Source organism: Manis javanica, chromosome 10, assembly GCF_040802235.1.
Source record: "Manis javanica isolate MJ-LG chromosome 10, MJ_LKY, whole genome shotgun sequence".
Lineage (NCBI taxonomy): Eukaryota > Metazoa > Chordata > Mammalia > Pholidota > Manidae > Manis > Manis javanica.
In genome coordinates, this window is record NC_133165.1 from 87,609,965 (window position 1) to 87,634,683 (window position 24,719).

A 24,719-nucleotide genomic window follows, 5' to 3' on the forward strand; every position below is an offset into this window, starting at 1 on the left:
TCTGTCTTGTATAGCCCTCCCCTTTCTTCCAGCCCCTCATGCATGCTAATCTTAATACCCCTCTTCTTCTCCCCCCACCCCCCGTATCCCTCCCTATCCACCCATCCTCCCCAGACCCTTTCCATTTGGTACCTGTTCTTGGTACCTTGGGTTCTGTGATTCCGCTGCTGTTTTGTTCCTTCAGTTTTTCCTTTGTTCTTATACTCCACAGATGAGTGAAATCATTTGGTATTTCTCTTTCTCCGCTTGGCTTATTTCACTGAGCATAATACCCTCCAGGTCCATCCATGTTGCTGCAAATGGTAGGATTTACCCTCTTCTTATGGCTAAGTAGTATTCCATTGTGTATATGTACCACATCTTCTTTATCCATTCATCTACCGATGGACATTTAGGTTGCTTCCAATTCTTGGCTATTGTAAATAGTGCTGCGATAAACATGGGGGTGCATCTGTCTTTCTCAAACTTGATTGCAGTGTTCTTATGGTAAATTCCTAGGAGTGGAATTCCTGGGTCAAATGGTAAGTCTATTTTGAGCATTTTGATGAACCTCCATACTGCTTTCCACAATGGCTGAACTAATTTACATTCCCACCAGCAGTGTAGGAGGGTTCCCCTTTCTCCACAGCCTTGCCAACATTTGTTGTTGTTTGTCTTTTGGATGGCAGCCATCCTTACTGGTGTGAGGTGATATCTCATTGTAGTTTTAATTTGCATATCTCTGATAAGTAGTGATGTGGAGCATCTTTTCATGTGTCTGTTGGCCATCTGTATTTCATTTTTGAAGAACTGTCTGTTCAGTTCCTCTGCCCATTTTTTAATTGGATTATTTGCTCTTTGTTTGTTGAGATGTGTGAGCTCTTTATATATTTTGGATGTCAAGCCTTTATCGGATCTGTCATTTACAAATATATTCTCCCATACTGTAGGGTTCCTTTTTGTTCTATTGATGGTGTCTTCTGCTGTACAGAAGCTTTTCAGCTTAATATAGTCCCACTTGTTCATTTTTGCTGCTGTTTTCCTTGCCCGGGGAGATATGTTCAAGAAGAGGTCACTCATGTTTATGTCTAAGAGGTTTTTACCTATGTTTTTTTCCACGAGTTTAATGGTTACATGACTTACATTCAGGTCTTTGATCCATTTTGAATTTACTTTTGTGTATGGGGTTAGACAATGGTCCAGTTTCATTCTCCTACATGTAGCTGTCCAGTTTTGCCAGCACAATCTGTTGAAGAGACTGTCATTTCGCTATTGTATGTCCATGGTTCCTTTATCAAATATTAATTGACCATATATGTTTGGGTTAATGTCTGGAGTCTCTAGTCTGTTCCACCGGTCTGTGGCTCTGTTCTTGTGCCAGTACCAAATTGTCTTGATTACTATGGCTTTATAGTAGAGCTTGAAGTTGGGGAGTGAGATGCCCCCTACTTTATTCTTCTTTCTCAGGATTGCTTTGGCTATTCGGGGTCTTTGGTGTTTCCATATGAATTTTTGAATTATTTGTTCCAGTTCATTGAAGAATGTTGCTGGTAATTTGATAAGGATTGCATCAAATCTGTATACTTCTTTGGACAGGATGGCCATTTTGACGATATTGATTCTTCCTATCCACGAGCATTGGATGAGTTTCCATTTGTTAGTGTTCCCTTTAATTTCTCTTAAGAATGACTTGTAGTTTTCAGAATATAGGTCACTCACTTCTTTGGTTAGATTTATTCCTAGGTATTTTATTCTTTTTGATGCAATTGTGAGTGGAATTATTTTCCTGATTTCTCTTTCTATTGGTTCATTGTTAGTGTATAGGAAAGCTACAGATTTCTGTGTGTTAATTTTGTATCCTGCAGCTTTGCTGTATTCTGATATCAGTTCTAGTAGTTTTGGAGTGGAGTCTTTAGGGTTTTTTATGTACAGTATCATGTTGTCTGCAAATAGTGACAGTTTAACTTCTTCTTTACCAATCTGGATTCCTTGTATTTCTTTGTTTTGTCTGACTGCTGTGGCTAGGATCTCCAGTACTATGTTAAATAGCAGTGGGGAGGGTGGGCATCCCTGTCTAGTTCCCGATCTCAGAGGAAAAGCTTTCAGCTTCTCGCTGTTCAGTATAATGTTGGCTGTGGGTTTATGATATACGGCCTTTATTATGTTGAGGTACTTGCCCTCTATTCCCATTTTGCTGAGAGTTTTTATCATGAATGGATGTTGAATTTTGTCAAATGCTTTTTCAGCATCTATGGAGATGATCATGTGGTTTTTGTTTTTCTTTTTGTTGATGTGGTGGATGATGTTGATGGATTTTTGAATGTTGTACCATCCTTGCATCCCTGGGATGAATCCCACTTGTCATGGTGTATGATCCTTTTGATATACTGTTGAATTGTTTGCTAATATTTTATTAAGTATTTTTGCATCTACATTCATCAGAGATATTGTCTGTAATTTTCTTTTTTGGTGGGGTCCTTGCCTGGTTTTGGTATTAGGGTGATGTTGGCTTCATAGAATGAGTTTGGGAGTATTCCCTCCTCTTCTATTTTTTGGAAAACTTTAAGGAGAATGGGTATTATGTCTTCTCGGTGTGTCTGATAAAATTCCGAGGTAAACCCGTCCAGCCCAGGTGCTTTGTTCTTGGGTAATTTTTTCATTACCATTTCAATTTCTTTGCTCGTAATTGGTTTGTTTAACTTTTATGTTTCTTCCTTGGTCTGTCTTGGAAGGTTGTATTTTTCTAGGAAGTTGTCCATTTCTTCTAGGTTTTCCAGCTTGTTGGCATATAGGTTTTCATAGTAGTCTTTAATAATTCTTTGTATTTCTGTGGAGTCTGTCGTGATTTTTCCATTCTCATTTCTGATTATGTTGCTTTGTGTTGATTCTCTTTTTCTCTTAATAAGTTTGGCTAGAGGCTTATCTATTTTATTTTCTCAAAGAACCACCTCTTGGTTTCATTGATTTTTGCTATTGTTTTATTCTTCTCAACTTTGTTTACTTCTTCTCTGATCTTTATGATGTCCCTCCTTCAGCTGACTTTAGGCCTCATTTGTTCTTCTTTTTCCAATTTCAGTAATTGTGATGTTAGACTATTCATTTGGGATTGTTCTTCCTTCTTCAAATGTGCCTGGATCGCTATATGCTTTAATCTTAGGACTGCTTTTGCTGCATCCCTCAGAAGTTGGGGCTTTGTTTTTTTGTTGTCATTTGTTTCTATATATTCCTTGAGCTCTATTTTAATTTGTTCGTTGATCCATTGATTATTTAGGAGCATGATGTTAAGCCTCCATGTGTTTGTGAGCCTTTTTGTTTTCTTTGTAGAATTTATTTCTACTTTTATACCTTTGTGGTCTGAAAAATTGGTTGGTAGAATTTCAATATTTTGGATTTTGCTGAGGCTCTTTTTGTGGGCTAGTATGTGGTCTATTCTGGAGAATGGTCCATATGCACTTGAGAAGAATGTGTATCTTGTTGCTTTTGGATGTAGAGTTCTATAGATGTCTATTAGGTCCATCTGCTCTACTGTGTTTTCAGTGCTTCCGTGTCCTTACTTATTTTCTGCCTGGTGGATCTATCTTTTCGGGTGAGTGGTGTGTTGAAGTCTCCTAAAATGAATGCATTGCAGTCTATTTACCCCTTTAGTTCTGTTAGTATTTGTTTCACATATGCTGGTGCTCCTGTGTTGGGTGCATATATATTTATAATGGTTATATCCTCTTGTTGGACTGAGCCCTTTATCATTATGTAGTGTCCTTCTTTATCTCCTGTTATTTTCTTTGTTTTGAAGTCTATTTTGTCTGATATTAGTACTGCAACCCCTGCTTTCTTCTCGCTGTTGTTTGCCTGAAATATGTTTTTCCATCCCTTGACTTTTAGTCTGTGCATGTCTTTGGGTTTGAGGTGAGTTTCTTGTAAGCAGCATATAGATGGGTCTTGCTTTTTTATCCATTCTATTACTCTGTGTCTTTTGATTGGTGCATTCAGCCCATTTATATGTAGGGTGATTATTGAAAGATATGTACTTACTGCCATTGCAGGCTTTAAATCTGTGGTTACCAAAGGTTCAAGGTTAGCCTCTTTAGTATCTTACCGCCTAACTTAGCTCACTTATTGAGCTGTTATATACACTGTCTGGAGATTCTTTTCTTCTCTCCCTTCTTATTCCTCCTCCTCCATTCTTCATATGTTGTGTGTTTTGTTCTGTGCTCTTTTTAGGAGTGTTCCCATCTAGAGCAGTCCCTGTAAGATGCCCTGTAGAGGTGGTTTGTGGGAAGCAAATTCCCTCAGCTTTTGCTTGTCTAGGAACTGTTTAATCCCACCATCATATTTAAATGATAGTCGTGCTGGATACAGTATCCTTGGTTCAAGGCCCTTCTGTTTCATTGCATTAAATATATCATGCCATTCTCTTATGGCCTGTAGGGTTTCTGTCGAGAAGTCTGATGTTAGCCTGATGGGTTTTCCTTTATAGGTGACCTTTTTCTCTCTAGCTGCCTTTAAATCTCTTTCCTTGTCCTTGATCTTTGCCATTTTAATTATTATGTGTCTTGGTGTTGTTCTCCTTGGATCATTTCTGTTGGGGGTTCTGTGTAATTCCATGGTCTGTTCTATTATTTCCTCTCCCAGTTTGGGGAAGTTTTCAGCAATTATTTTTTCCAAGATACTTTCCGTCCCTTTTCCTCTCTCTTCTTCTTCTGTACCCCTATAATATGGATATTGTTCCTTTTGGATTGGTCAAACAGTTCTCTTAATATTGTTTCATTCCTGGAGATCCTTTTATCTCTCTCTATGTCAGCTTCTATGCATTCCTGTTCTCTGGTTTCAATTCCATCAATGGCCTCTTGCATCTTATCCATTCTGCTTATAAATCCTTCCAGAGTTTGTTTCATTTCTGTGATCTCCTTTCTGGCATCTGTGATCTCCCTCCGGACTTCATCCCATTTCTCTTGCATATTTCTCTGCATCTCTGTCAGCATGTTTATGATTTTTATTTTGAATTCTTTGTCAGGAAGACTGGTTAGGTCTGTCTCCTTCTCTGGTGTCTCTGTGATCTTGGTTTGCCTGTAATTTTGTCTTCTCATGGTGATAGGAATAGTTTTCAGAGCTGGGACTAGTGACAGCTGGAAGAACTTCCCTTCTTGTTGGTTTGTGGCCTTCCTCTCCTGAGAGAATAGTGACCTCTAGTGGCTTTTTCTGGGTAGCTGCATGCAGACAGGGCTTCTGCTTCCTGCCCGGTTGCTATGGAGTTTATCTCCGCTGTTGCTGTGGGTGTGGCCTGGTTCTGGCCGCTGCTCCAAAGTGGTGGAGTTGCGTTGGAGGGGGAGCAACCGGGAGGCTATTTATCTCCATAAGGGGCCTCCATGCTCCCTGCAGCCCAGGGGATTAGAGTGCCCAGAGATCCCGGGATTCCCTAACTCTGGACTAAGTGTCCCACCCTACCCCTTTAAAACTTCCAAAAAGCACCTGCCAAAACAAAACAACGATCACACACACACACACAAAAAAAAAATCGGCTGCTCGTTTTTCTTTATTCTCCAGCGCCAGCCTCGGGCACCCACTCACCAGACTTGCTGCCCTGTTTCCCTAGTATTGGGGTCCCTATCCCTTTAAGACTTCCAAAAAGCGCTCGCCAAAACAAAACAACAAAAACAAAAACAAAAACAAAAACAAAAAGAAGAAAAAAAGAGAAAAAGGTGGCCACTTGTGTTTCTTTTGTTCTCTGGCACCAGTCTCCGATACCCGCTCGCCAGTCTTGCTGCCCTGTTTCCCTAGGATTGGGGTCCCTGTCCCTTTAAGACTTCCAAAAAGCACTCACCGCAACAAAACAGCAACAACAACAAAAAGAAAGATGGCCACTCGCTTTTCTTTTGTCCTCTGGCGCCGGCCTCCAGTACCTGCTCACCGTTCTTGCTGCCCTGTTTCCCTAGTATCCAGGGCCCCGCGCATGCACTGTGTCTGTGCTCTGGTCCGGATGGTTGGGGCTGGGTGTTCAGCAGTCCTGGGCTCCTTCTCCCTCCTGCTCAGATCTCTCTCTTCCCGCTGGGAGCTGGGGGGAGGGGCACTCGGGACCCGCTGGGCTGGGGTTTGTATCTTACCCCCTTTGCGAAGTGCTGGGTTCTCGCAGGTGTGGATGTGGTCTGGATGTTGTCCTGTGTCCTCTGGTCTCTATTTTAGGAAGAGTTGTCTTTGTTATATTTTCATAGATATATGTGGTTTTGGGAGGAGATTTCCACTGCTCTACTCACGCTGCCATCCTGGCTCCCTAGAATAGTTACATTTTACATATTAAAGCTCTTTGACAAAAAGTGGATATTTTTGACAGCTTTTGGCTTGGATAATATGGCCAGTGTAGATGTTCTAAAGCAATATGAGTTGGTAGTGTCATGAGCTGTCCAACAGGATTCACAATGTCTAAGGAATTTCAGAGGATACCTAATTGTCTGGGGTCTAGATGATGAGGTATCAAGGCATAAAGAAGGGAGAAAAAGGAAAAGGGAAAAAAGGGTAGAAATGAATAAATTTCTTATACTGAAGCAAGGTGGTGGTCAAGAGGTTGGTTCTGCTACCAAATTGTCAAACCAATTTCACCACATACTAGATAAGAGAACTTGGGAAGCCACTTAAACTTTCTGAGCTTCAGATCTCCATATGTAAGACAATGGTAACAGTACCTGCTTACCTCAAGGTTGTTGAAAATATCAAATAAGTTATTATATAGAAAGTATCTGACATTAAGCAAGTAATCAGTAAATGTTAGCTACTATTACATTGTATAGTACTTCACAATTTATGAAGTGTTTCTATATATATTATCTATAAAACTCTTAACAACCCTGTTTTATTATCTTTGTTTTATAAGTGAGGATAAAATTAGCAACTAACCCAAAGTCACACAGCTAGGAAATGAGAGGACTAGGAATAGAGAGCGTATGCAGGACCAACATTTATATATATCATAGCTGCTACCTCTGAAATTGTGTGTCAAAGGTAGGATGGAGGTTGAGAAGTAGTTGGAGGAAGGGAGAAAAGAGGATTTGCAAATCAGTGGAACAGGAAGAGGCATACTTTAGCTAGGGCCAGCTCAGAAGACCTTCCTAAAGACTCTGACCCTTTCTTTTCATGGTTTCCCTTTTCTCTAATTTTAGCTCCAAAAGATGTATAATCTGAATCTTAGTCAACCTATCCCTTTGATCGTCAACAAAAAGCTGATACCTGCCACTACCAAATTTGTTCAACAGCCGTTAGTGGAGCTACTGACAGAAGAGGACAGAAAGTCTGATGTATTTAAGAAATTTAGGTATGTGGTAGGTAAGACTGACATTAAACTTACTTTGGATGATATGTGGGACCTAAATCTTTTTTTTCTGCCCAAGAGATATCCTTACCCACAATTACAATATAGTGGAGTAGAGAGTCTAAGGGAGTATTAATTTTCTTAGCTTATTTATCAAGAGGTTTATTTACATATATTTCTACTTAGGTATTTAACATCTAATTGAGAGTTCCATTGTAAAAAATGAAGTGGGTTTTGTAAAAAAAAAAAAAAAGTTGTTTCTTCCTAAGAATTAAATTATTTTAACATACAATGAAAAAAACCATAGAAGCATTACTTTCCTTTAAAGAAGGTAAGAGCTTTGGGAAGAAGGGGGGAAAGATTGTTGCTGGGAAAAAATAATATAGATATGGTCTGTATACTCCATGAAGCTAAGATCAGAAGCTAGTTTTAAAATGAATTACTAGGTGAAGTTATAGAATTGCAGCTCTCAACAATAAAAATGCTATTTCCATAAATTCTGCTGTTTTAATCCATTTCTCAAAGTGGACTTAGCTAGTGTTCCTCTGTGCCAGGGAGGGTACTATAGGACAGGGTGATGGTGAAAAAAAAGGGAAAGTAAAAATCATACATTTTGGTTGGCTACTGAACTCAGGAGAGTTTGGTGTGCTTCTAATGAGGGCTCTCTGATTCTGTAGACAAGAAGATCAAATGAAAGCCATCTGGAATGCTGATCTGTCGACTTCAAGCTACCCAATAACAGAGAAGAAATCAACACATTCACTGTGGGCCCAGCTGGGTGGGTACCCAGATATTCCTAGGCTGCTCCAGTTAGATGTTCAGTCTACCTTCAGAAAATCTCTTGCATCCATTCAATCACAGTAAGTTAAAGACTGGGAGTACTTTGGTAATCAGGTCTTTGGTCATCTAACTTTTGTTTCCCTAACTTGACCTTCTCTTACAGCATAGGGAGTAGGTGGTTGATGTGAAGTTAGACACACCAGTCATAAAACAGGCTAGGTAAATTCAGCATTAGTTTTTTACTGATTCTCTTCATAGGCCTGCAGATGTCACTATTAGAATACTGAAGAAAAAAAATGGTTATAATACCTCAAAACCTAATCTAACACTAAATAGATGCACTTTGTTGTTTTTCTAGTCTTTTTTTTACTTAGGTACAAAAAATAAAATGCACACATCTTTGTGTACAGCTTGATGAATTCTGACATGTGTACACAGTCATGTAAACCATCACCCAGATTGAGATAGTTTCTAGTTTAATTCCATTGTGATCTGAGAGCAGGCATTGTACGATTTCTCTAAATTTGTTAAGGTGTATTTTATGGCTCAGAATGTGGTTTATCTGGATGACTGTTCTATGTCAGCTGGAAAAGAATGTGTAACCTGCTATTGTTGGATAAAGTAGTACAGAGATAGATGTCAGTTATCTCTAGTTGATTGATGGTGCTCTTGAGTTCAACCAAATATTTAAAGATTTTTTAGCCTGCTGGATCTGTCCATATCTGATGGAGGAGTGGTAAAGTTGTCAACTATAATAGTGGATTCATCTATTTCTCTTTACAGTCCTATTAACTTTTGCTTCACATAGTTTGATGCTCTGTTGTTAGGCAAACATTAAGAATTATGTCATCTTGAAGCACTGACCCCTTATCATTATGAAATACCCCTCTTGATCCCTGATAATTTTCCTTGTTCTGAAGTCTGCTCTGCCTGAAACATAGCTACTCCTCCTTTCTTTTTATTAACATTAGCATAATGTTTTTTTCTCATCCATTTACTTTCTCTTTTTTTTGGTATCATTAATGTACAACTACTTAAACAGCATTACGGTTACTAGACTCCCCCTACTATCAAACACCCCCACATACCCCATTACAGTCACTGTCCATCAGCATAGCAAGATGCTATAGAACCACTACTTGTCCTCTCTGTATATACCACCCTTCCCGTGTCCCCCCACCCACTACATTATGTGTGCTAATCGTAATGCCCCTTTTTCCCCCTTATACCTCCCTTCCCACTCATCCTCTCCAGTCCCTTTCCCTTTGGTAGCTGTTAGTCCATTTTTGGGTTCTGTGAGTCTGCTGCCATTTTGATCCTTCAGTTTTTGCTTTGTTGTTATACTCCACAGATGAGTGAAATCATTTGATACTTGTCTTTCTCCATCTGCCTTATTTCAAGCATAATACCCTCTAGCTCCATCCATGTTGTTGCAAATAGTAGGATGTTTTCTTCTTATGACTGAATAATATTCCATTGTATATAGGTACCACATATTCTTTATCCATTCATCTACTGATGGACACTTAGGTTGCTTCCATTTCTTGGCTATTGTAAATAGTGCTGCAATAAACATAGCGGTGCATAAGTCTTTTTCAACTGGGCTCCTGCATTCTTTGGGTAAATGCCTAGGAGTGGAATTCCTGGATCAAATGGTATCTCTTTTGAGATTTTTGATGAATCTCCATACTGCTTTTCACAATGGTTGAACTAGTTTACATTCCCACCAGCAGTGTAGGAGGGTTCTCCTTTCTCCACATCCTCGCCAACATTTGCTGTTGTGTGTGTCTTTTGGATGTTGGCCATCCTAACTGGTGTGAGGTGATATCTCACTGTGATTTTAATTTGCATTTCTATGATGATTAGTGATGTGAAGCATCTTTTCATGTGCCTGTTGGCCATCTAAATTTCTTCTTTGGAGAAGGGTCTGTTCAACTCCTCTGCCCATATTTTAATTGTATTATTTGCTTTCTGTTTGTTGAGGTTATATAATTTGGATGTCAATCCCTTATTGGATATGTCATTCATGAATATATTCTCCCATACTGTATGATATCTTTTTGTTCTACTGATGGTGTCCTTTGCTATACAGAAGCCTTTTAGTTTGATATAGTCCCACTTGTTCATTTTTGCTTTTGTTTCCCTTGCCTGGGGAGATATGTTCATGAAGAAGTTGCTCATGTCTATGTCCAAGAGATTTTTGCCTATATTTTTTTCTTAGAGTTTTATGCTTTCATCACTTACATTCAGGTCTTTGATCCATTTCGAGTTTACTTTTGCATATGGGGTTAGACAATGATCCAGTTTCATTCTCTTACATGTAGCTAGCTGTCCAGTTTTGCTAACATCAGTTGTTGAAGAGGCCATCATTTCCCCCATTGTATATCCATGGCTCCTTTATCGTTTATTTATTGACCATATATGCTTGAGTTTATATCTGGACTCTGTTCTGTTCCACTGGTCTATGGGTCTGTTCTTGTGCCACTACCAAATTGTCTTGATTACTGTGGTTTTGTAGTAGAGCTTGAAGTTAGGGAGTGTAATTCCCCCTGCTTTATTCTTCCTTCTCAGGATTGCTTTGGCTATTCGGGGTCTTTTGTCATTCCATATGAATTTTAGAACTATTTTATGTAGTTCATTGAAGAATGCTGTAGGTATTTTGATAGAGATTGCATTGAATCTGTAGATTGCTTTAGGCAGGATGGCCATTTTGACAATATTAATTCTTCCTAGCCAAGAGCATGGGATGAATTTTGATTTACTAGTGTCCTCTTTAATTTCTCTTAAAAGAGTCTTGTAGTTTTCAGTGTATATAGGTCTTTCACTTCCTTGGCTAGGGTTATTCCTAGGTATTTTATTCTTTTTGATGCAATTGTGAATGGAAGTGTTTTACTGATTTCTCTTTCTGCTAGTTCTTCGTTAGTGTATCGGAATACAACACATTTCTGTGTATTCATCTTGTATCCCACAACTTTGCTGAATTCAGATATCAGATCTAGTAGTTTCGGAGTGGATTCTTTAGGGTTTTTTATGCAATATCATGTCATCTGCAAACAGGGACAGTTTGACTTCTTCCTTGCCAATCTGGATGCCTTTTATTTGTGTTGTCTGATTGCTGTGGCTAGGACCTCCATAACTATGTTGAATAAAAGTGGGGAGAGTGGGCATCCTTGCCTTGTTCTCGATCTTAAAGGAAAAGCTTTCAGCTTCTTGCTGTTAAGTATGATGTTGGCTGTGGGTTTGTCAAATATGTCCTTTATTATGTTGAGGTACTTGCCCTCTGTACCCATTTTGTTGAGAGTTTTTATCATGAATGAATGTTGAATATTTGTCAAATGCTTTTTCAGCATCTGTGGAGATGATCATGTGGTTTTTGTCCTTCTTTTTGTTGATGTAGTGGATGATGTTGATAGATTTCCGTATGTCGTACCATCCTTGCATCTCTGGGATGAATCCTACTCGATCATGATGGATGATCTTTTTGATGTATTTTTGAATTCGGTTTGCTAATATTTTGTTGAGTATTTTTGCATCTATGTTCATCAGGGATGTTGGTGTGTAATTTTCTTTTTTTGTGGTGTCTTTGCCTGGTTTTGGTATTAGAGTGATGTTGGCCTTGTAGAATGAGTTTGGAAGTATTCCCTCCTCTTCTACTTTTTGGAAAACTTTAAGGAGGATGGGTATTAGGTCTTCTCTAAATGTTTGATAAAATTCAGCATTGAAACCATCTGGTCCATGAGTTTTGTTCTTAGGTAGTTTTTTGATTACCAATTCAATTTCTTTGCAGGTAATTGGTATATTCAGATTTTCTGTTTCTTCCTGGGTCAGCCTTAGAATGTTGTATTTTTCTAGAAAGTTGTCCATTTCTTCTAGGTTATCCAATTTGTTATATATAATTTTTCATAGTATTCTCTCATATTTTTTGTATTTCTGTGGTGTCCACAGTGATTTTTCCTTTCTCATTTCTGATTATGTTTATGTGAGTAGACTCTCTTTTTTTCTTGATAAGTCTGGCTAGGGGTTTATCTATTTTGTTTATTTTCTCGAAGAACCAGCTCCTGCTTTCAAGATTCTTTCTATTGTTTTATTTTTGTCGATTTTATTTATTTATGCTCAAATGTTTATTATGTCCCTCTATCTATTGACTTTTGGCCTCATTTGTTCTTCTTTTTCTAGTTTCATTAATTGTGAGCTTAGACTGCTCATATGGAATTGCTTTTCTTTCCTGAGGTAAGCCTGTATTGCAATATACTTCCCTCTTAGCATGGTCTTCGCTGCATCCCACAGACTTTGCGGTATTGAGTTATTGTTGTCATTTGTCTCCCTATATTGCTTGATCTCTGTTTTTATTTGGTCATTGATCCATTGATTATTTATGAGCATGTTGTTAAGGCTCTATGTGTTTGTGGGTTTTTTCATGTTTTTTTTTGCATAATATATTTCTAGTTTCATACCTTTATCTGAGAAGCTGGTTGGTACAATTTCAATCATTTTGAACTTGCTGAGGCTCTTTTTGTGGCCTAGTATATGATCTATTCTTGAAAATGTTCCATGTGCACTTGAGAAGCATGTGTATCCTGCTGCTTTTTGGTGGAGTGTTCTGAAGATGGCTGTTAGGTCCATCTGTTCTAACATGTTGTTCACTGCCTCTGTGTCCTTACTTATTTTCTGTCTGGTTTATCTGTCCTTCAGAGTGCATGGTATGTTGAAGTCTCCTAAAATGAATGCATTGCATTCTATTTCCCTCTTTAAATCTGTTAGTATTTGTTTCACAAATGTAGGTACTCCTATGTTGGGTGTATATATATTTATAATTGTTAAATCATCTTGCTGGGTTGACCCCTTTACTGTTATGTAATGTCCTTTGTCTCTTGTTACTTTCTTTGTTTTGAAGTCTATTTCATCTGATACAAATACTGCAACTTCTGCTTTTTATGCATATTAGTTGCATGAAATATCTTTTTGCCCCCCCTCACTTTTAGTTTGTGTATGTCTTTGGGTTTGTGTGAGTCTCTTGGAAGCAGCATAAAGACAGTCTTATTTTTTTATACATTCAGTGACTCTGTGTCTTTTGATTGGTACATTCAGACCATTTACATTTAGTATGATTACTGATAGATATGTACTTACTTCTATTGCAGGTTTTAGATTTGTGGTTACCAAATATTCAAGCATAACTTCTGTACTATATAACAGTCTAACATAACTCAGTATGCTATTACAAACACAATCTAAAAGGTTTTTTTCCTCCTTTTTCTTCCTCCTCCATTCTTTATATCTTAGGTATCATACTCTGTACTCTTTGCTATCCCTTGACTGACTTTGGGGGTAGTTCATTTAATTTTGCATTTATTTAGTAATTAGTTGGTCTACTTCCTTTACTGTGGTTTTATTTTCTCTTGTGACAGCTATTTAGCCCTAGGAGCACTTCCATCTAGAGCAGTCTCTCCAATATACACTGTAGAGAAAGTTTGTGGGAGGTAAATTCTCTTAACTTTTGCTTAACTAGAAATTTTTTAATCCCTGCCTTAAATTTAAATGATAATCTTGCTGGGTAGAGTACTCTTGGTTCAAGGCCCTTCTGCTTCATTGCATTAAATATATCATGCCACTCCCTTCTGTTGAGAAGTCTGATGATAGCCTGATGGGTTTCCCTTTGTAGGTAATCTTTTTTCTCTCTCTGGCTACTTTTAAAAGTCTGTCCTTATCCTTGATCTTTGCCATTTTAATTATTATATATCTTGGTGTTGTCTTCCTTGGGTCCCTTGTGTTGGGAGATCTGAGCCCCTCCAGGGCCTGAGAGACTATTTCTTTCCCCAGACTGGGGAAGTTTTCAGCAATTACCTCCTCAGAGACACTTTCTATCTCCTTTTCTCTCTCTTCTTTTTCTGGTACCCCTATAATGCGAATATTGTTCAGTTTGGATTAGTCACAGTTCTCTCAATATTCTTTCATTCCTAGAGATCCTTTGTTTTTCTGCCTCAGCTTCTTTGTAATCCTGTTCTCTAATTTCTATTTCATTTACTGTCTCCTCTACTTCATCTAATCTGCTTTTAAATCCCTCCATTGTATGTTTCATTTCAGATACTTTATTTTTCAAAGTTTCTATTTCTTTCTTAAATTCCTCCTTGAGGTCTTGAATACTTTTCTGTAGCTCTGTGAGCATGTTTATAACTTTCATTTTGAAATGTCTTTCAGGAAGATTGGTGATTTCAGTTTCACTTGGCCCTCTTTCTGGTGTTTATGGGATTTGGGTTTGAAGCAGTTTCCTTTAATATTTCACATTTGTAGGTGGTGCCCTCTAATGCCCAGATGCTCTACTCTCTGGAGCTACTTAGCCCCTCGAGCAATGGCAGGGGTTACAGGTGAGTGGTGCTCATGCCTGTCAGGAGGAAAGAGCTCTTTCCTGCTTCCTGGCTACAGTGTCTGCCTCCACTGCCAGGGCCACTGGGCCGAGCACATAAGGAGGAGCCTCTGTGCTTCACCCTTGTAGCTGCCATATGTGGGAGTTCCCTCCAGCTGGGCTGGCGCAATGGTGGGGGCAGCTGTTTTGCAAGCCAGTGCTGATCAGGAGGAAGGAACATCAAGCTGTGTATCATGGTGGGGGGCGGTCCTCAGAGCTGTGTTGCCAGCCAGGGGGATGGAGTGCCTGAAGTTCCTAAAAGTTCCCAACCTGCTGGGCTGAGTGCACCTGGACAATTTTGTCTACCTGTCCTTTCTTCTGAGCAGCAAGATCTGTGAAATCCTCACCCCTTTAGCAGCCCTTTCACTGTTAGGAAGTCTCTCAGATTGCCCACCTTTCTTTTGTCCCAGAGCTGCTGGTGTGGTTACCTGTTTTCCACAAGTGGCTGGAATATCAGTCTCTCCAAGTATTCCACCTGCCTTAGCTTCCCACCCCATTAATCTCCAGATCACCATATAATGTAGGTTCATGCTCCCAGAGCAGATCTCCAGGGCTGGGTGTTCAGCAGTCTTAGGCCTCCACCCCCTCCCTGCTCTGTTTATCTTCCTCCCACTGGTGAGCTGGGATCGGGGAACAGCTTGGGTCCCATCAGATCGTAGCTTTGGTACTTTGCCCTTTTCTGTGAGGTCTGCTCTTTTCCCCAGGTGTAGGCAGTGTGCCACAGCCTTCTTTCCTGCTGCTCCTTCAGGATCAGTTGTATTTGCTATATTTTCATATTATATGTGGTTTGGGGAGGAAGTTTCTGTCTCCCCTCTCATGCTGCCATCTTTAAGCCAATCTTCCCCTCTGGAGTTTTTAACTCTCAGACTTGTCCACACTGAACCTGCTGCAATTCATCAATTACAGTTTAGGTTTTCTACCAGCACTAGTTACTGTGGAAGTGTATGCTGGTGGGTTTCTGCTCTAGTAAGTTGGGATTCTCTGTATTGTCTATCTCTCCAATTTGGGGGGCAATGGTCTGCCTGGGGCCTCACTTCTCTGAAGGATCTAAAAGGAGTTGTTAATTTTTATATTTGTTCAACTTTTTACTTGTTACTATGAAGGAGTAGCAACTTCTTGCATATATTTTTCAAAAGTTTCTGTGCACTTTCCTTTTGATTGCAAAAACTCGCTCATATTGAACATATTTTTAACCTGCTTTATGTTTCACTTAACAGCCCTTCTTTAAAACTTTTTTATGTTAATATAGATTTACACCATTTTTATTTGTTGCTTGATACTCACTGTATAGACCTATCATAATTTATTGAACTGTTCTCCTACTGATATAAATTTGGGTATTTTTTAACATTACAAACAATGCTGTGGCAAATATATTTGCATAAGTTTGTATATTTATATGATGATTTCTCTGTGAAAATTCCTTTAAAATAATATTATTTTTTTTAGTTACAAATGTAATGCCCATTCTTCGTAGGAAATTTGGACTATACAGACAAGTGTATGCCTAGAAATAACAACCATTGTCAATATTTAGGCTACGTTCAAACCTTAGTTATAAGAATACTATCTAATAAGTAATAAGCTATTACCAAGCACTGCTCTCCCTAATTTTGGTCCTGGAGACAAATTGCCTTGTTAATAAGGTGACTTTTATAAATATGGATTGCATATTAATTTTGCTAGTTTAACTGTGAGTTCTGGAGGCACTCTTGTTTTCCCTATGAATTGTCTATAGTCCCACAAATGTGTTTAAGAGCAATGTATAAGAAGATTAATTTTCCTGTCTTGTTTACAGGTTTAAGAAGATTCCCAAGTGACTGTAAAATTAAACACAAGCATGTTGAAATTAAATTTCAATGTTTCTGTAAAATGTATATTTTGCTCTCTTTCATGCATATACACTGGTTTGTCTATCCTTTGCTTTTACATTCTGCTGGTAGTTCTTCATGTTAAACATCTTCATTTCCAGACTACTACCATGACCACCCAAGAAAGGATATTTTCTGCTCTAGATAACTAGAAACATAAAGCTTCAACAAACACTGGGGTGGACTGTCATAAAAGGGACATCACATGGCCCCTAATGTGATGATGCCAAAGTGGCACATCCTACCTCCCCCATCCCAAACCCAAAGATGCCTCAAAAATAAAAAATACATGGATATTGAAAAAGAAAATAAAACTAGCAGAAATCTCTGGAGGGTTAGAAGGTGGTTATGATTTGATAAAGAAGGGAAACAGTAGCCCTGGACAACAGAGGAGAGCCAGGTTCCCAACAAGAGGAGTATATTTGGGAGAAATTTTGAGTTGGGCTCTTTTCTATCCACCATATTGCCCAGAATAGATCACTGCCTGTGCCATCAGCCCTACCAAAATGCCAAAAAGCAGGTTTGTAGGGGAATACTTTTGAGATGTAGGGTGAAAAAACAGTAAATTCTGGCTCAACCAATAAGCATCTAAGAGTTTCCTCCTACCTTCTCCTATAGGCCGCCTTTTTACCCAGAGGGCTTGACAAATACATTTGTAGAAAGAACAAAGCCTAGAGTAAGGTACAGAGAGGTTCACTAAAGGGCAAAGCCTTCTGATGAGAGCAACACTCATGAGGATATTCAAAGATGGACCCCCTACTCCCTAGGAATGGCAGGCAAAAGCTAGGCCTAGGTTTTGATTCCTTCCACCCCTTTCTCTATCCATTACCCACCAAGATAATTGATACCCATAAGGGAAAATAATACAGGGAAAAACATCCAGACAATTAGAAAGGCAATAAACTGAACAACCTATTATATATGATAAGAATGAATAGAATACTAGACAAATAAATGTCCCCAAAGAGGATATCAATAATGAATCATAAACAGTTACAAAGAACCAAGTAGGATTATTGAATATTCAAAACAGTTGAAATTAACTCACTAGATGATATAAACAGCAAAATACCATAGCCCTATCATCATCCAAGCTCTATCTTTTCCAGAAGATACTGACACATAGAAATTACAGCATTCATATAATAGGAGCTGTAACAGGAGAAAAAAAAAGTAAATGGAGGGAAGACGATGTATGAAAGAAACAAGTGAGAACTTCCAAAGAAAGATGGACATTGAAAGGGTGTATGGAGTATAAATAGGGTTGGAATAGAAAAATGCACACCTAGTGATATTTTAATAAATATAAACACTCCAAAGACAAAATCCTAAAAACTTCTAAGAAGGGCAACTCATCCCACAAAGAAGATAATCAAATGATGTCAGACTTCTTAAGAGCAACATCAAGAGGCAGAAAAATGAATATTTTCAAAATACCGAAAACAGAAACTTTGACTCTAAAATTTTATATTCAGCTAAGTTATAATTTAAATGTGAGAGTATGAGAAATATATTCTCAGTTATTCAAGGTCTCAGCAGATTATCATAAAGATCCTCTTTGAAAATACTCTTGGGAAATACTTTTATATTTACATTTTTATATTATTGAACAGAAATTTTAGGAAATGTTACAAAATATGAGAGCAAGAATGAGAAAATAACTTTGTAAAGTTTATTGCTATCTAAAAAAGCACTTTATACATAAACACACACATACAAGATATAACAAGTAGGGGACAGAGTGCAATATCCAGAGGCAGGTAAGAGTCTGTGTGTTACAGCATTTGTTCTATTAAGGGGGAAGATACAGATAGGCGCTGGTGAGTTTCATAAATTGGGAAAAACAAATACAAGTAGGAGTCAAGGAGTCAGAGAGAACCCATGGAAGAACAAATGTAAATTGCAGGCTTTTCAAACCCATAGTAAAAACTGATTTAGTCAAGGAAATGAGCAAGAAGCAAACAAGAAAAAAAATGAAAATTTAAGATGGAATAAAAAGCTTTAACATGAAAGTAATTTAATATATTAGTTACATGCATCAAAGAAAAGACTTCTTAGATTGAATTGAAAAAAAAAAGATCTAGCAATATAATGTCTATTAAAGACACATTTAGAAGAAAGGACAGGACAAATTAAAGCAAAAAGATAGAGAAAGGCAACTATGATCCAAAAGAAAGCCAAGCAGACATCTTAGTATCAGACAAAAACAGAATTCAAGGCAAAAAGCATTAAGAGCAAAGGGAGACAGTAGATAAAGAATATATAATATATAGATGACTATACATCGTACGATATAATACATAGATGACATATATATCATCATAGATACTTATAACAATATAATCTCAAAATAAATAAAGCAGATCCCTGGCTTCCCCATGATAATAGTGCCACACATGCAGGCCTCTCAAATGATGTCTATTTTAACTCCCACATCTCCCTTATCATTTGACCTGGAAATGAGGTGGGGATCTTCCTTATTCCTCGGTGCTACTTCTAGATCATTCTTTCCCACTCTAAAATACTCAACTTCTAAATCTCCTATCATTAGACTATATACCACCCAAGGCCTTCTTTATTGCAGTCATTTACCTCCTTCTTGCTCACTGTCACTCTATCCAGTACCGCTGTCATAATCCCTAGCAATTTTAATATTCATATAGGTTTTTCTAACACCTGGCTCACGATGATTTAATCTGTTCTTCAGTTATTTAATCCTCTAGCCATTAGTCATACCCTCAACCTTGTGATTACAAAAAAAAAAAAAAAAAAAGCCGAACAGAAAACAAACTTAAAACCCATCTCAGTTTCAAATAACTCAGTCTCCAAATATCACCTCTTTACAGCTCACTCCCACTAGTACCCCAACTCCAACAATCCTTTGATCTCCACAGGGACCTTTAACTTCATTGACTCTATCACCTTCTTACAGTCCCTCACCCCTTCATGTCCTTACTTCCAGTTTAAATCCCATGGTCGATAATTATAATCTGTCCCTTGCATATGCTCTCAACTTGAACTCATTTGCTCCTTTTCTGCTCTGAAGTGCTCCTCTCCTCGGCTGACCACAGCCCAGCTTAAATACAGTTTTCTCTGCCACTCTATAGCTGCGCCCTGGCAGTTGAATGTGGCTTCAGGAAATCATTCAAACTTGCTGAGCCTTCTGTTGTTACCATAATGCTCCCTGGCAAACATAACTGTATTTCTTTAACCCATATATTGACTTTCCTAGACAACAATTTTGTATTTTTTCCTGTCTCCTCAAGTCTCTGAGGTCTTCTCTTTCATCTTTCTTCCTGATGATCTAGCTCCTTAAGGCACTGCAAAATGGAAGCAATCATTATTAACTCCACCTACTTCTGCCACCTCATCTTCCTAGCAATCTGCATTTATAACCACATATTTTACTTTCTTTTTTATTATCTATGGATGAACTCTCTGACTCCTATCTAATACCAGCTTCTCCACTTGTACACTAGAACCCACCTCTATTCTTCTATTCAAGTCCATTGCCTCACTAAGTCTCCCATCTCTCTCTGTAGAATCGGTTTTTCCTCTCTAACATCATATTATTTTTCTCAACCTAAAGAAAAAAGTTCTCTTGGACCCACTTCATCCACTGGTCACTACCCCATTTCTCTTCTTCCTTTCACAGCAAAACTGCTTTTAAAAATTGTGTGAACTCACTGTCTCCAACTTCCCTCCTCTCCTGAACCCACTCTAATCAGATTTTTGCCCCTGCTCCCTCCATTATCAAACTGGACCCTAGCAAGGTCACCAACACCCTCCATATTGTTAAGTCCAACCATTGATTTTCAGTCATCCTCTTACTTGACCTATCAGCAACATTTGAAACACTCTCTTTGAAATAATTTTTTCACCTGGGTTCCAGGACACATCTGGTTTCCTGCCTACCTTTCTGGCCACTTCTTCATCTCTTTGTTGCTTCCTCATCTCCCTGACCTCAAAATGTTGGAGTGGTTCAGAGTTTATTTCCTTGGACCTCTTTTCCTGTCTACACTCCCTTGATAGTCTCAGTCTATGGCTTTAACTACCATATATATGCTGATGATCAAATTTATATCTCACATTTATCTTTGCCTCCGAGTTTTGCCCCTGAACTCTAATTCTATATATCCAACTATCCATGTGATATCTCCACTTGGCTGAATTCCTGACTGGCTGCATCAAGCCTACTCTTTATGCTTTGTCCCTGATGATATTTTTGCCTTGAATTTATCTTATGTAAAAAAGAAATGAAAATATATTTTCAAAAATATATGCAAATCAATATGATCCAACTCAATTCAACAGTCAAGGTATTCTAGGAACACAAGAATGGCTTCACATAAGAAAACTATCAATGTTATTGACCATATCTACATATTAAAGGAGAAAATCACATGATCATCCCAAGAGTTGCAGTATAAAATACTTGATAACAGTTAAACATTTATGTTTAAAATTTCTTCAGAAAAACAGAAATTTACTTCTCTATACTAGCAATAATGAATCAGAAATGGCAAGCTACCATTCACAATAACAGCAAAGATCATAAAATATTTAACAGTTAATCCACAAAGATGGTACAATTCCTTTACCTGAAAGATCTGAAAAAATAAGGTATGTTCTTAAGTCAGCTTAGCTTAGTGAAATGTCAATTCTTCCCAAATTAATCTGTAAATTCAAATGCTATTAAAAGATGTTTGTTGGAACTTTTTTAGAAATGTGATAAACTCATTCTAAAATGTGTATGGAATAGCTCATGAAAAGTTGTATCAATTTTGTAAAAGAAAATTAAAAAGGCAATAATAATACCAACTGCTAAGACCTAGTACACTATATAAATTTAAGAAACAATAGCAGCAAGATAAAGAAACAAGAACAAATAAACAAATAGAACATATAAAAAGCTCAGAAACAGACCAAGGAGACATAGAACTTGACATATGAAAAAGGCAGCACCACAAAGGCAGCAAGATCATCTTTATGAGGAAAGAGCATCCAGCAAGATCATCCTTTATGAGGAAATTATGTTGGTAAAACTGGTTCAGTTGGATCCCTATCTGACAGTAAATACAAAGGCAGACTTCAGATGGCTTAAAGAGATAAATTAAATAAGTAAAACTATGAAGTTAATGGAAGAAAATGTAGGAAAATACCTTTGTGAATTAGGGTGGTGAAAAATAGTTTCCTATTTTGGTGAAGATCCAAAAATAGGAAACTTAAATCACTCTGATGTACATCTTAAATATCTTACAATTTTATTTGTCAATTATACCTCAATAAAGTTGAAATTAAAAACTAAAACTAAAACTAAACTTAGGGCCAAAATTTTATGGATTGTTTACCAGTACAGAAATATTTAATAGGTGCTTAATACCAAATCTTGGTGATATGTGTGAGGAGACTGACCTCTTATGCACAGGATGTGGAAGTATAAACTGTATTAACTATTTTGGTTTTGGGAAGCAACCTGGAAGTAATGAGGTTAAGTGTGTCACACTCATAGGTATATATCCTAGAAAAATATATCATGTGGATTATCATGGGGACATAGACAAGTGTTGATCCAGCTCTTGCCATGATAGCAGGGAGGTGGAAGCAACCCAGGTATTTTAACTAAAGGCACAACTATATAAAATAGGGTGGATGCTGACTGGAAGTAATGTAGCAACCAAAAGCAACAAGCTAGGTGTATATATAGTGTATACATAGATTTTAAACACATAATGTTTTATAAACAGAGAAAAGAACAATAGGATATTTAAAGCACAATATCATCTAAGCATATTAAAAACAATTACATATTCTGGGTTCCTGTGAATTCCCACATCTCTTCTTAAAAACTATACAGAACAGAGAGAGGAGCCAAGATGGTGGCATGAGTTGGGCAGTGGAAACCTCCTCCCAAAACCATATATATTTTTGAAAATACAACAAATACAACTATTCCTAAGAGAGACCAGTGGATACAGTACAACAGCCAGGCTACATCTACATCTGTGAGAACTCAGATCTCACAAAGGGGGTAAGATACAAGCCGCGGCCCAGCAGGACCCAAGCGTTCCCCCCACCCCAGCCCACCGGTGGGAGGAAAGGAGTCAGAGTGGGGAGGGAATGGAAGCACAGGACTGGTAAATAACCAGCCCTAGTAATCTGCACCGGGATTGCAGACAAATTGCACGGTGTGCAGGATACCAGGGAAATGGAAAAGTAAAATCTGCGAGCAGGTCCCCACAGCCGGCTCCACTGGGACAAAAGAAAAGTGAGTGCTTTTTGAAAGTCTTAAAGGGACAGGGGTCTCACAGCTGGAAAGAATCGTCCCAGCACACTCGGCCCAGCAGGCTGGGAATCCTGAGGAATTCCAGGCACCCCAGCCCCCTGGGAGGCAGCGCAGCTCTGAAACCCCTCAGGGTGATAAACAGCCTGCTGTTCATTCTCCCTCTGGTGTGGCACTGCTACAGCGGCCAAGCAGCCTGAGAGCGGGGCGCCGTTCTCGCAGGAGAGTACACCTGGCACGCCTGCCTCTCCCCACAGGACTCTGGGCTACCCCGAGGGCTGCTCCCGGTGTGCGGAGAACCGACACAGGCAGTGGAGATGGGCAGGGCAAGCAGCAAGCAGGAAGAGACTTTGTTCTCTCAGCTGACACACGCGCCACCTGCCTATGACTACCTCTATCACCATGAGAAGGCAGAAGAATTTGGTCCAGTCCAGAATCACCCAGACAACCCCTGAGAAAGGAGGGCCTGGAGAGACAGATATAACCAATCTTTCTGAAAAAGAATTCAAAATAAAGGTCATAACCATGCTGATGGACCTGCAGAGAAATATGAAAGAGCTAAAGGATCAAGTTTGGAGGGAGAATACAGAAATAAAACAATCTCTGGAAGGACTTAAGAGCAGTCTAGATGAGGTGCAAGAGACTATTAATTGAATAGAAATCAGAGAACAGGAATACAGAGAAGCTGAGATAGACAGAGATAAAAGGATCTCCAGGAATGAAACAATATAAACAGAACTGTCTGACCAATCCAAATGGAATAATATTTGCATTATAGGGGTACCAGAAGAAGAAGAAGAGAGAAAAAAGGGATAGAAAGTGTCTTTGAAGAAATAATTGCTGAAAATTTCCCCAAACTGGGAGAGGAAATAGTCTCTCAGACCATGGAAGCCCACAAATCTCCCAACACAAGGGACCCAAGGAGGACAACACCAAGACATACAATAATTAAAATGGCAAAGATGAAAGACAAGGACAGAGTATTAAAGGCAACCAGAAGGAGAAAAAAGATCACCTATAAAAGAAAACCCACCAGGCTCTCATCAGGCTTCTCAGCAGAAACCTTACAGGCCAGAAGAGAATGGCATGGTATATTAATGCAATAAAATAAAAGGGCCTTGAACCAAGAATACTGTATCCAGCATGATTATCATTTAAATATGAAAGAGGGATTAAACAATTCCCAGACAAGCAAAAGTTGAGGGAATTTGCCACCCACAAACCACCTCTACAGGATGTTTTAGAGGGACTGCTCTAGATGGAAGCACTCCTAAGGCTAAATAGATGTCACAAGAGAAAATAAAATCACACCAAAGAAAGCAGACCAACCAAATACTAACTAAAGGCAAAAAAATAAAATCAACTATTCACAAAAGCAGTCAAAGGAAACACAGAAGAGTACAGAATAAAATATATAACATATAAAGAATGGAGGAGGAGGAATAAGAAGGGAGAGAAATAAAGAATCATCAGACTGTGTTTATAATAGCTCAATAAGAGAGTTAAGTTAGATGGTAAGATAGTAAAGAAGCTAACCTTGAACCTTTGGTAACCACGACTCTGAAGCCTGAAATGGCAATAAGTACATATCTTTCAATAATCACCCTAAATGTACATGGACTGAATGCACCGATCAAAAGACACAGAGTAATAGAATGGATAAAAAAGCAAGACCCACCTATATGCTGCTTACAAGAGACTCACCTCAAACACAAAGACATGCACAGACTAAAAGTCAAGGGATGGAAAAAGATATTTCATGCAAACAACAGGGAGAAAAAAGCAGGTGTTGCAGTACTTACATCAGACAAAATAGACTTTAAAACAAATAAAGTAACAGGAGATAAAGAAAGACATTACATAATGATAAAGGGGTCAGTCCAACAAGAGGATATAACCATTATAAATATTTATGCACCCAATACAGGAGCACTGACATAAGTGAAAGAAATACCAACAGAATTAAAGGAGGAAATAGAATGCAACACATTCATTCTAGGAGATTTCAACAGCCCACTCACTCCAAAGGACAGATCCACCAGACAGAAAATAAGTAAGGACACAGAGGCACTAAACAACGCACTAGAATAGATGGACCTAACAGAC

The 24,719-nt window shown here is 38.4% G+C and overlaps 1 protein-coding gene across 1 annotated transcript in view; it reads left to right on the top strand.

Moving 5' to 3' along the window:
- Positions 1-16,327, top strand: part of FAM186A (family with sequence similarity 186 member A) — a 62,140-nt gene extending 45,813 nt beyond the window's left edge. The window contains exons 5-7 of the mRNA XM_073213536.1: positions 7,128-7,279; positions 7,954-8,136; positions 16,258-16,327. Coding sequence (XP_073069637.1) covers positions 7,128-7,279; positions 7,954-8,136; positions 16,258-16,279 — 357 coding nt within the window. The 3' untranslated portion in view covers positions 16,280-16,327. The remainder of the gene's footprint in view (positions 1-7,127; positions 7,280-7,953; positions 8,137-16,257) is intronic.
- The last annotated feature ends 8,392 nt before the right edge of the window (positions 16,328-24,719 follow it).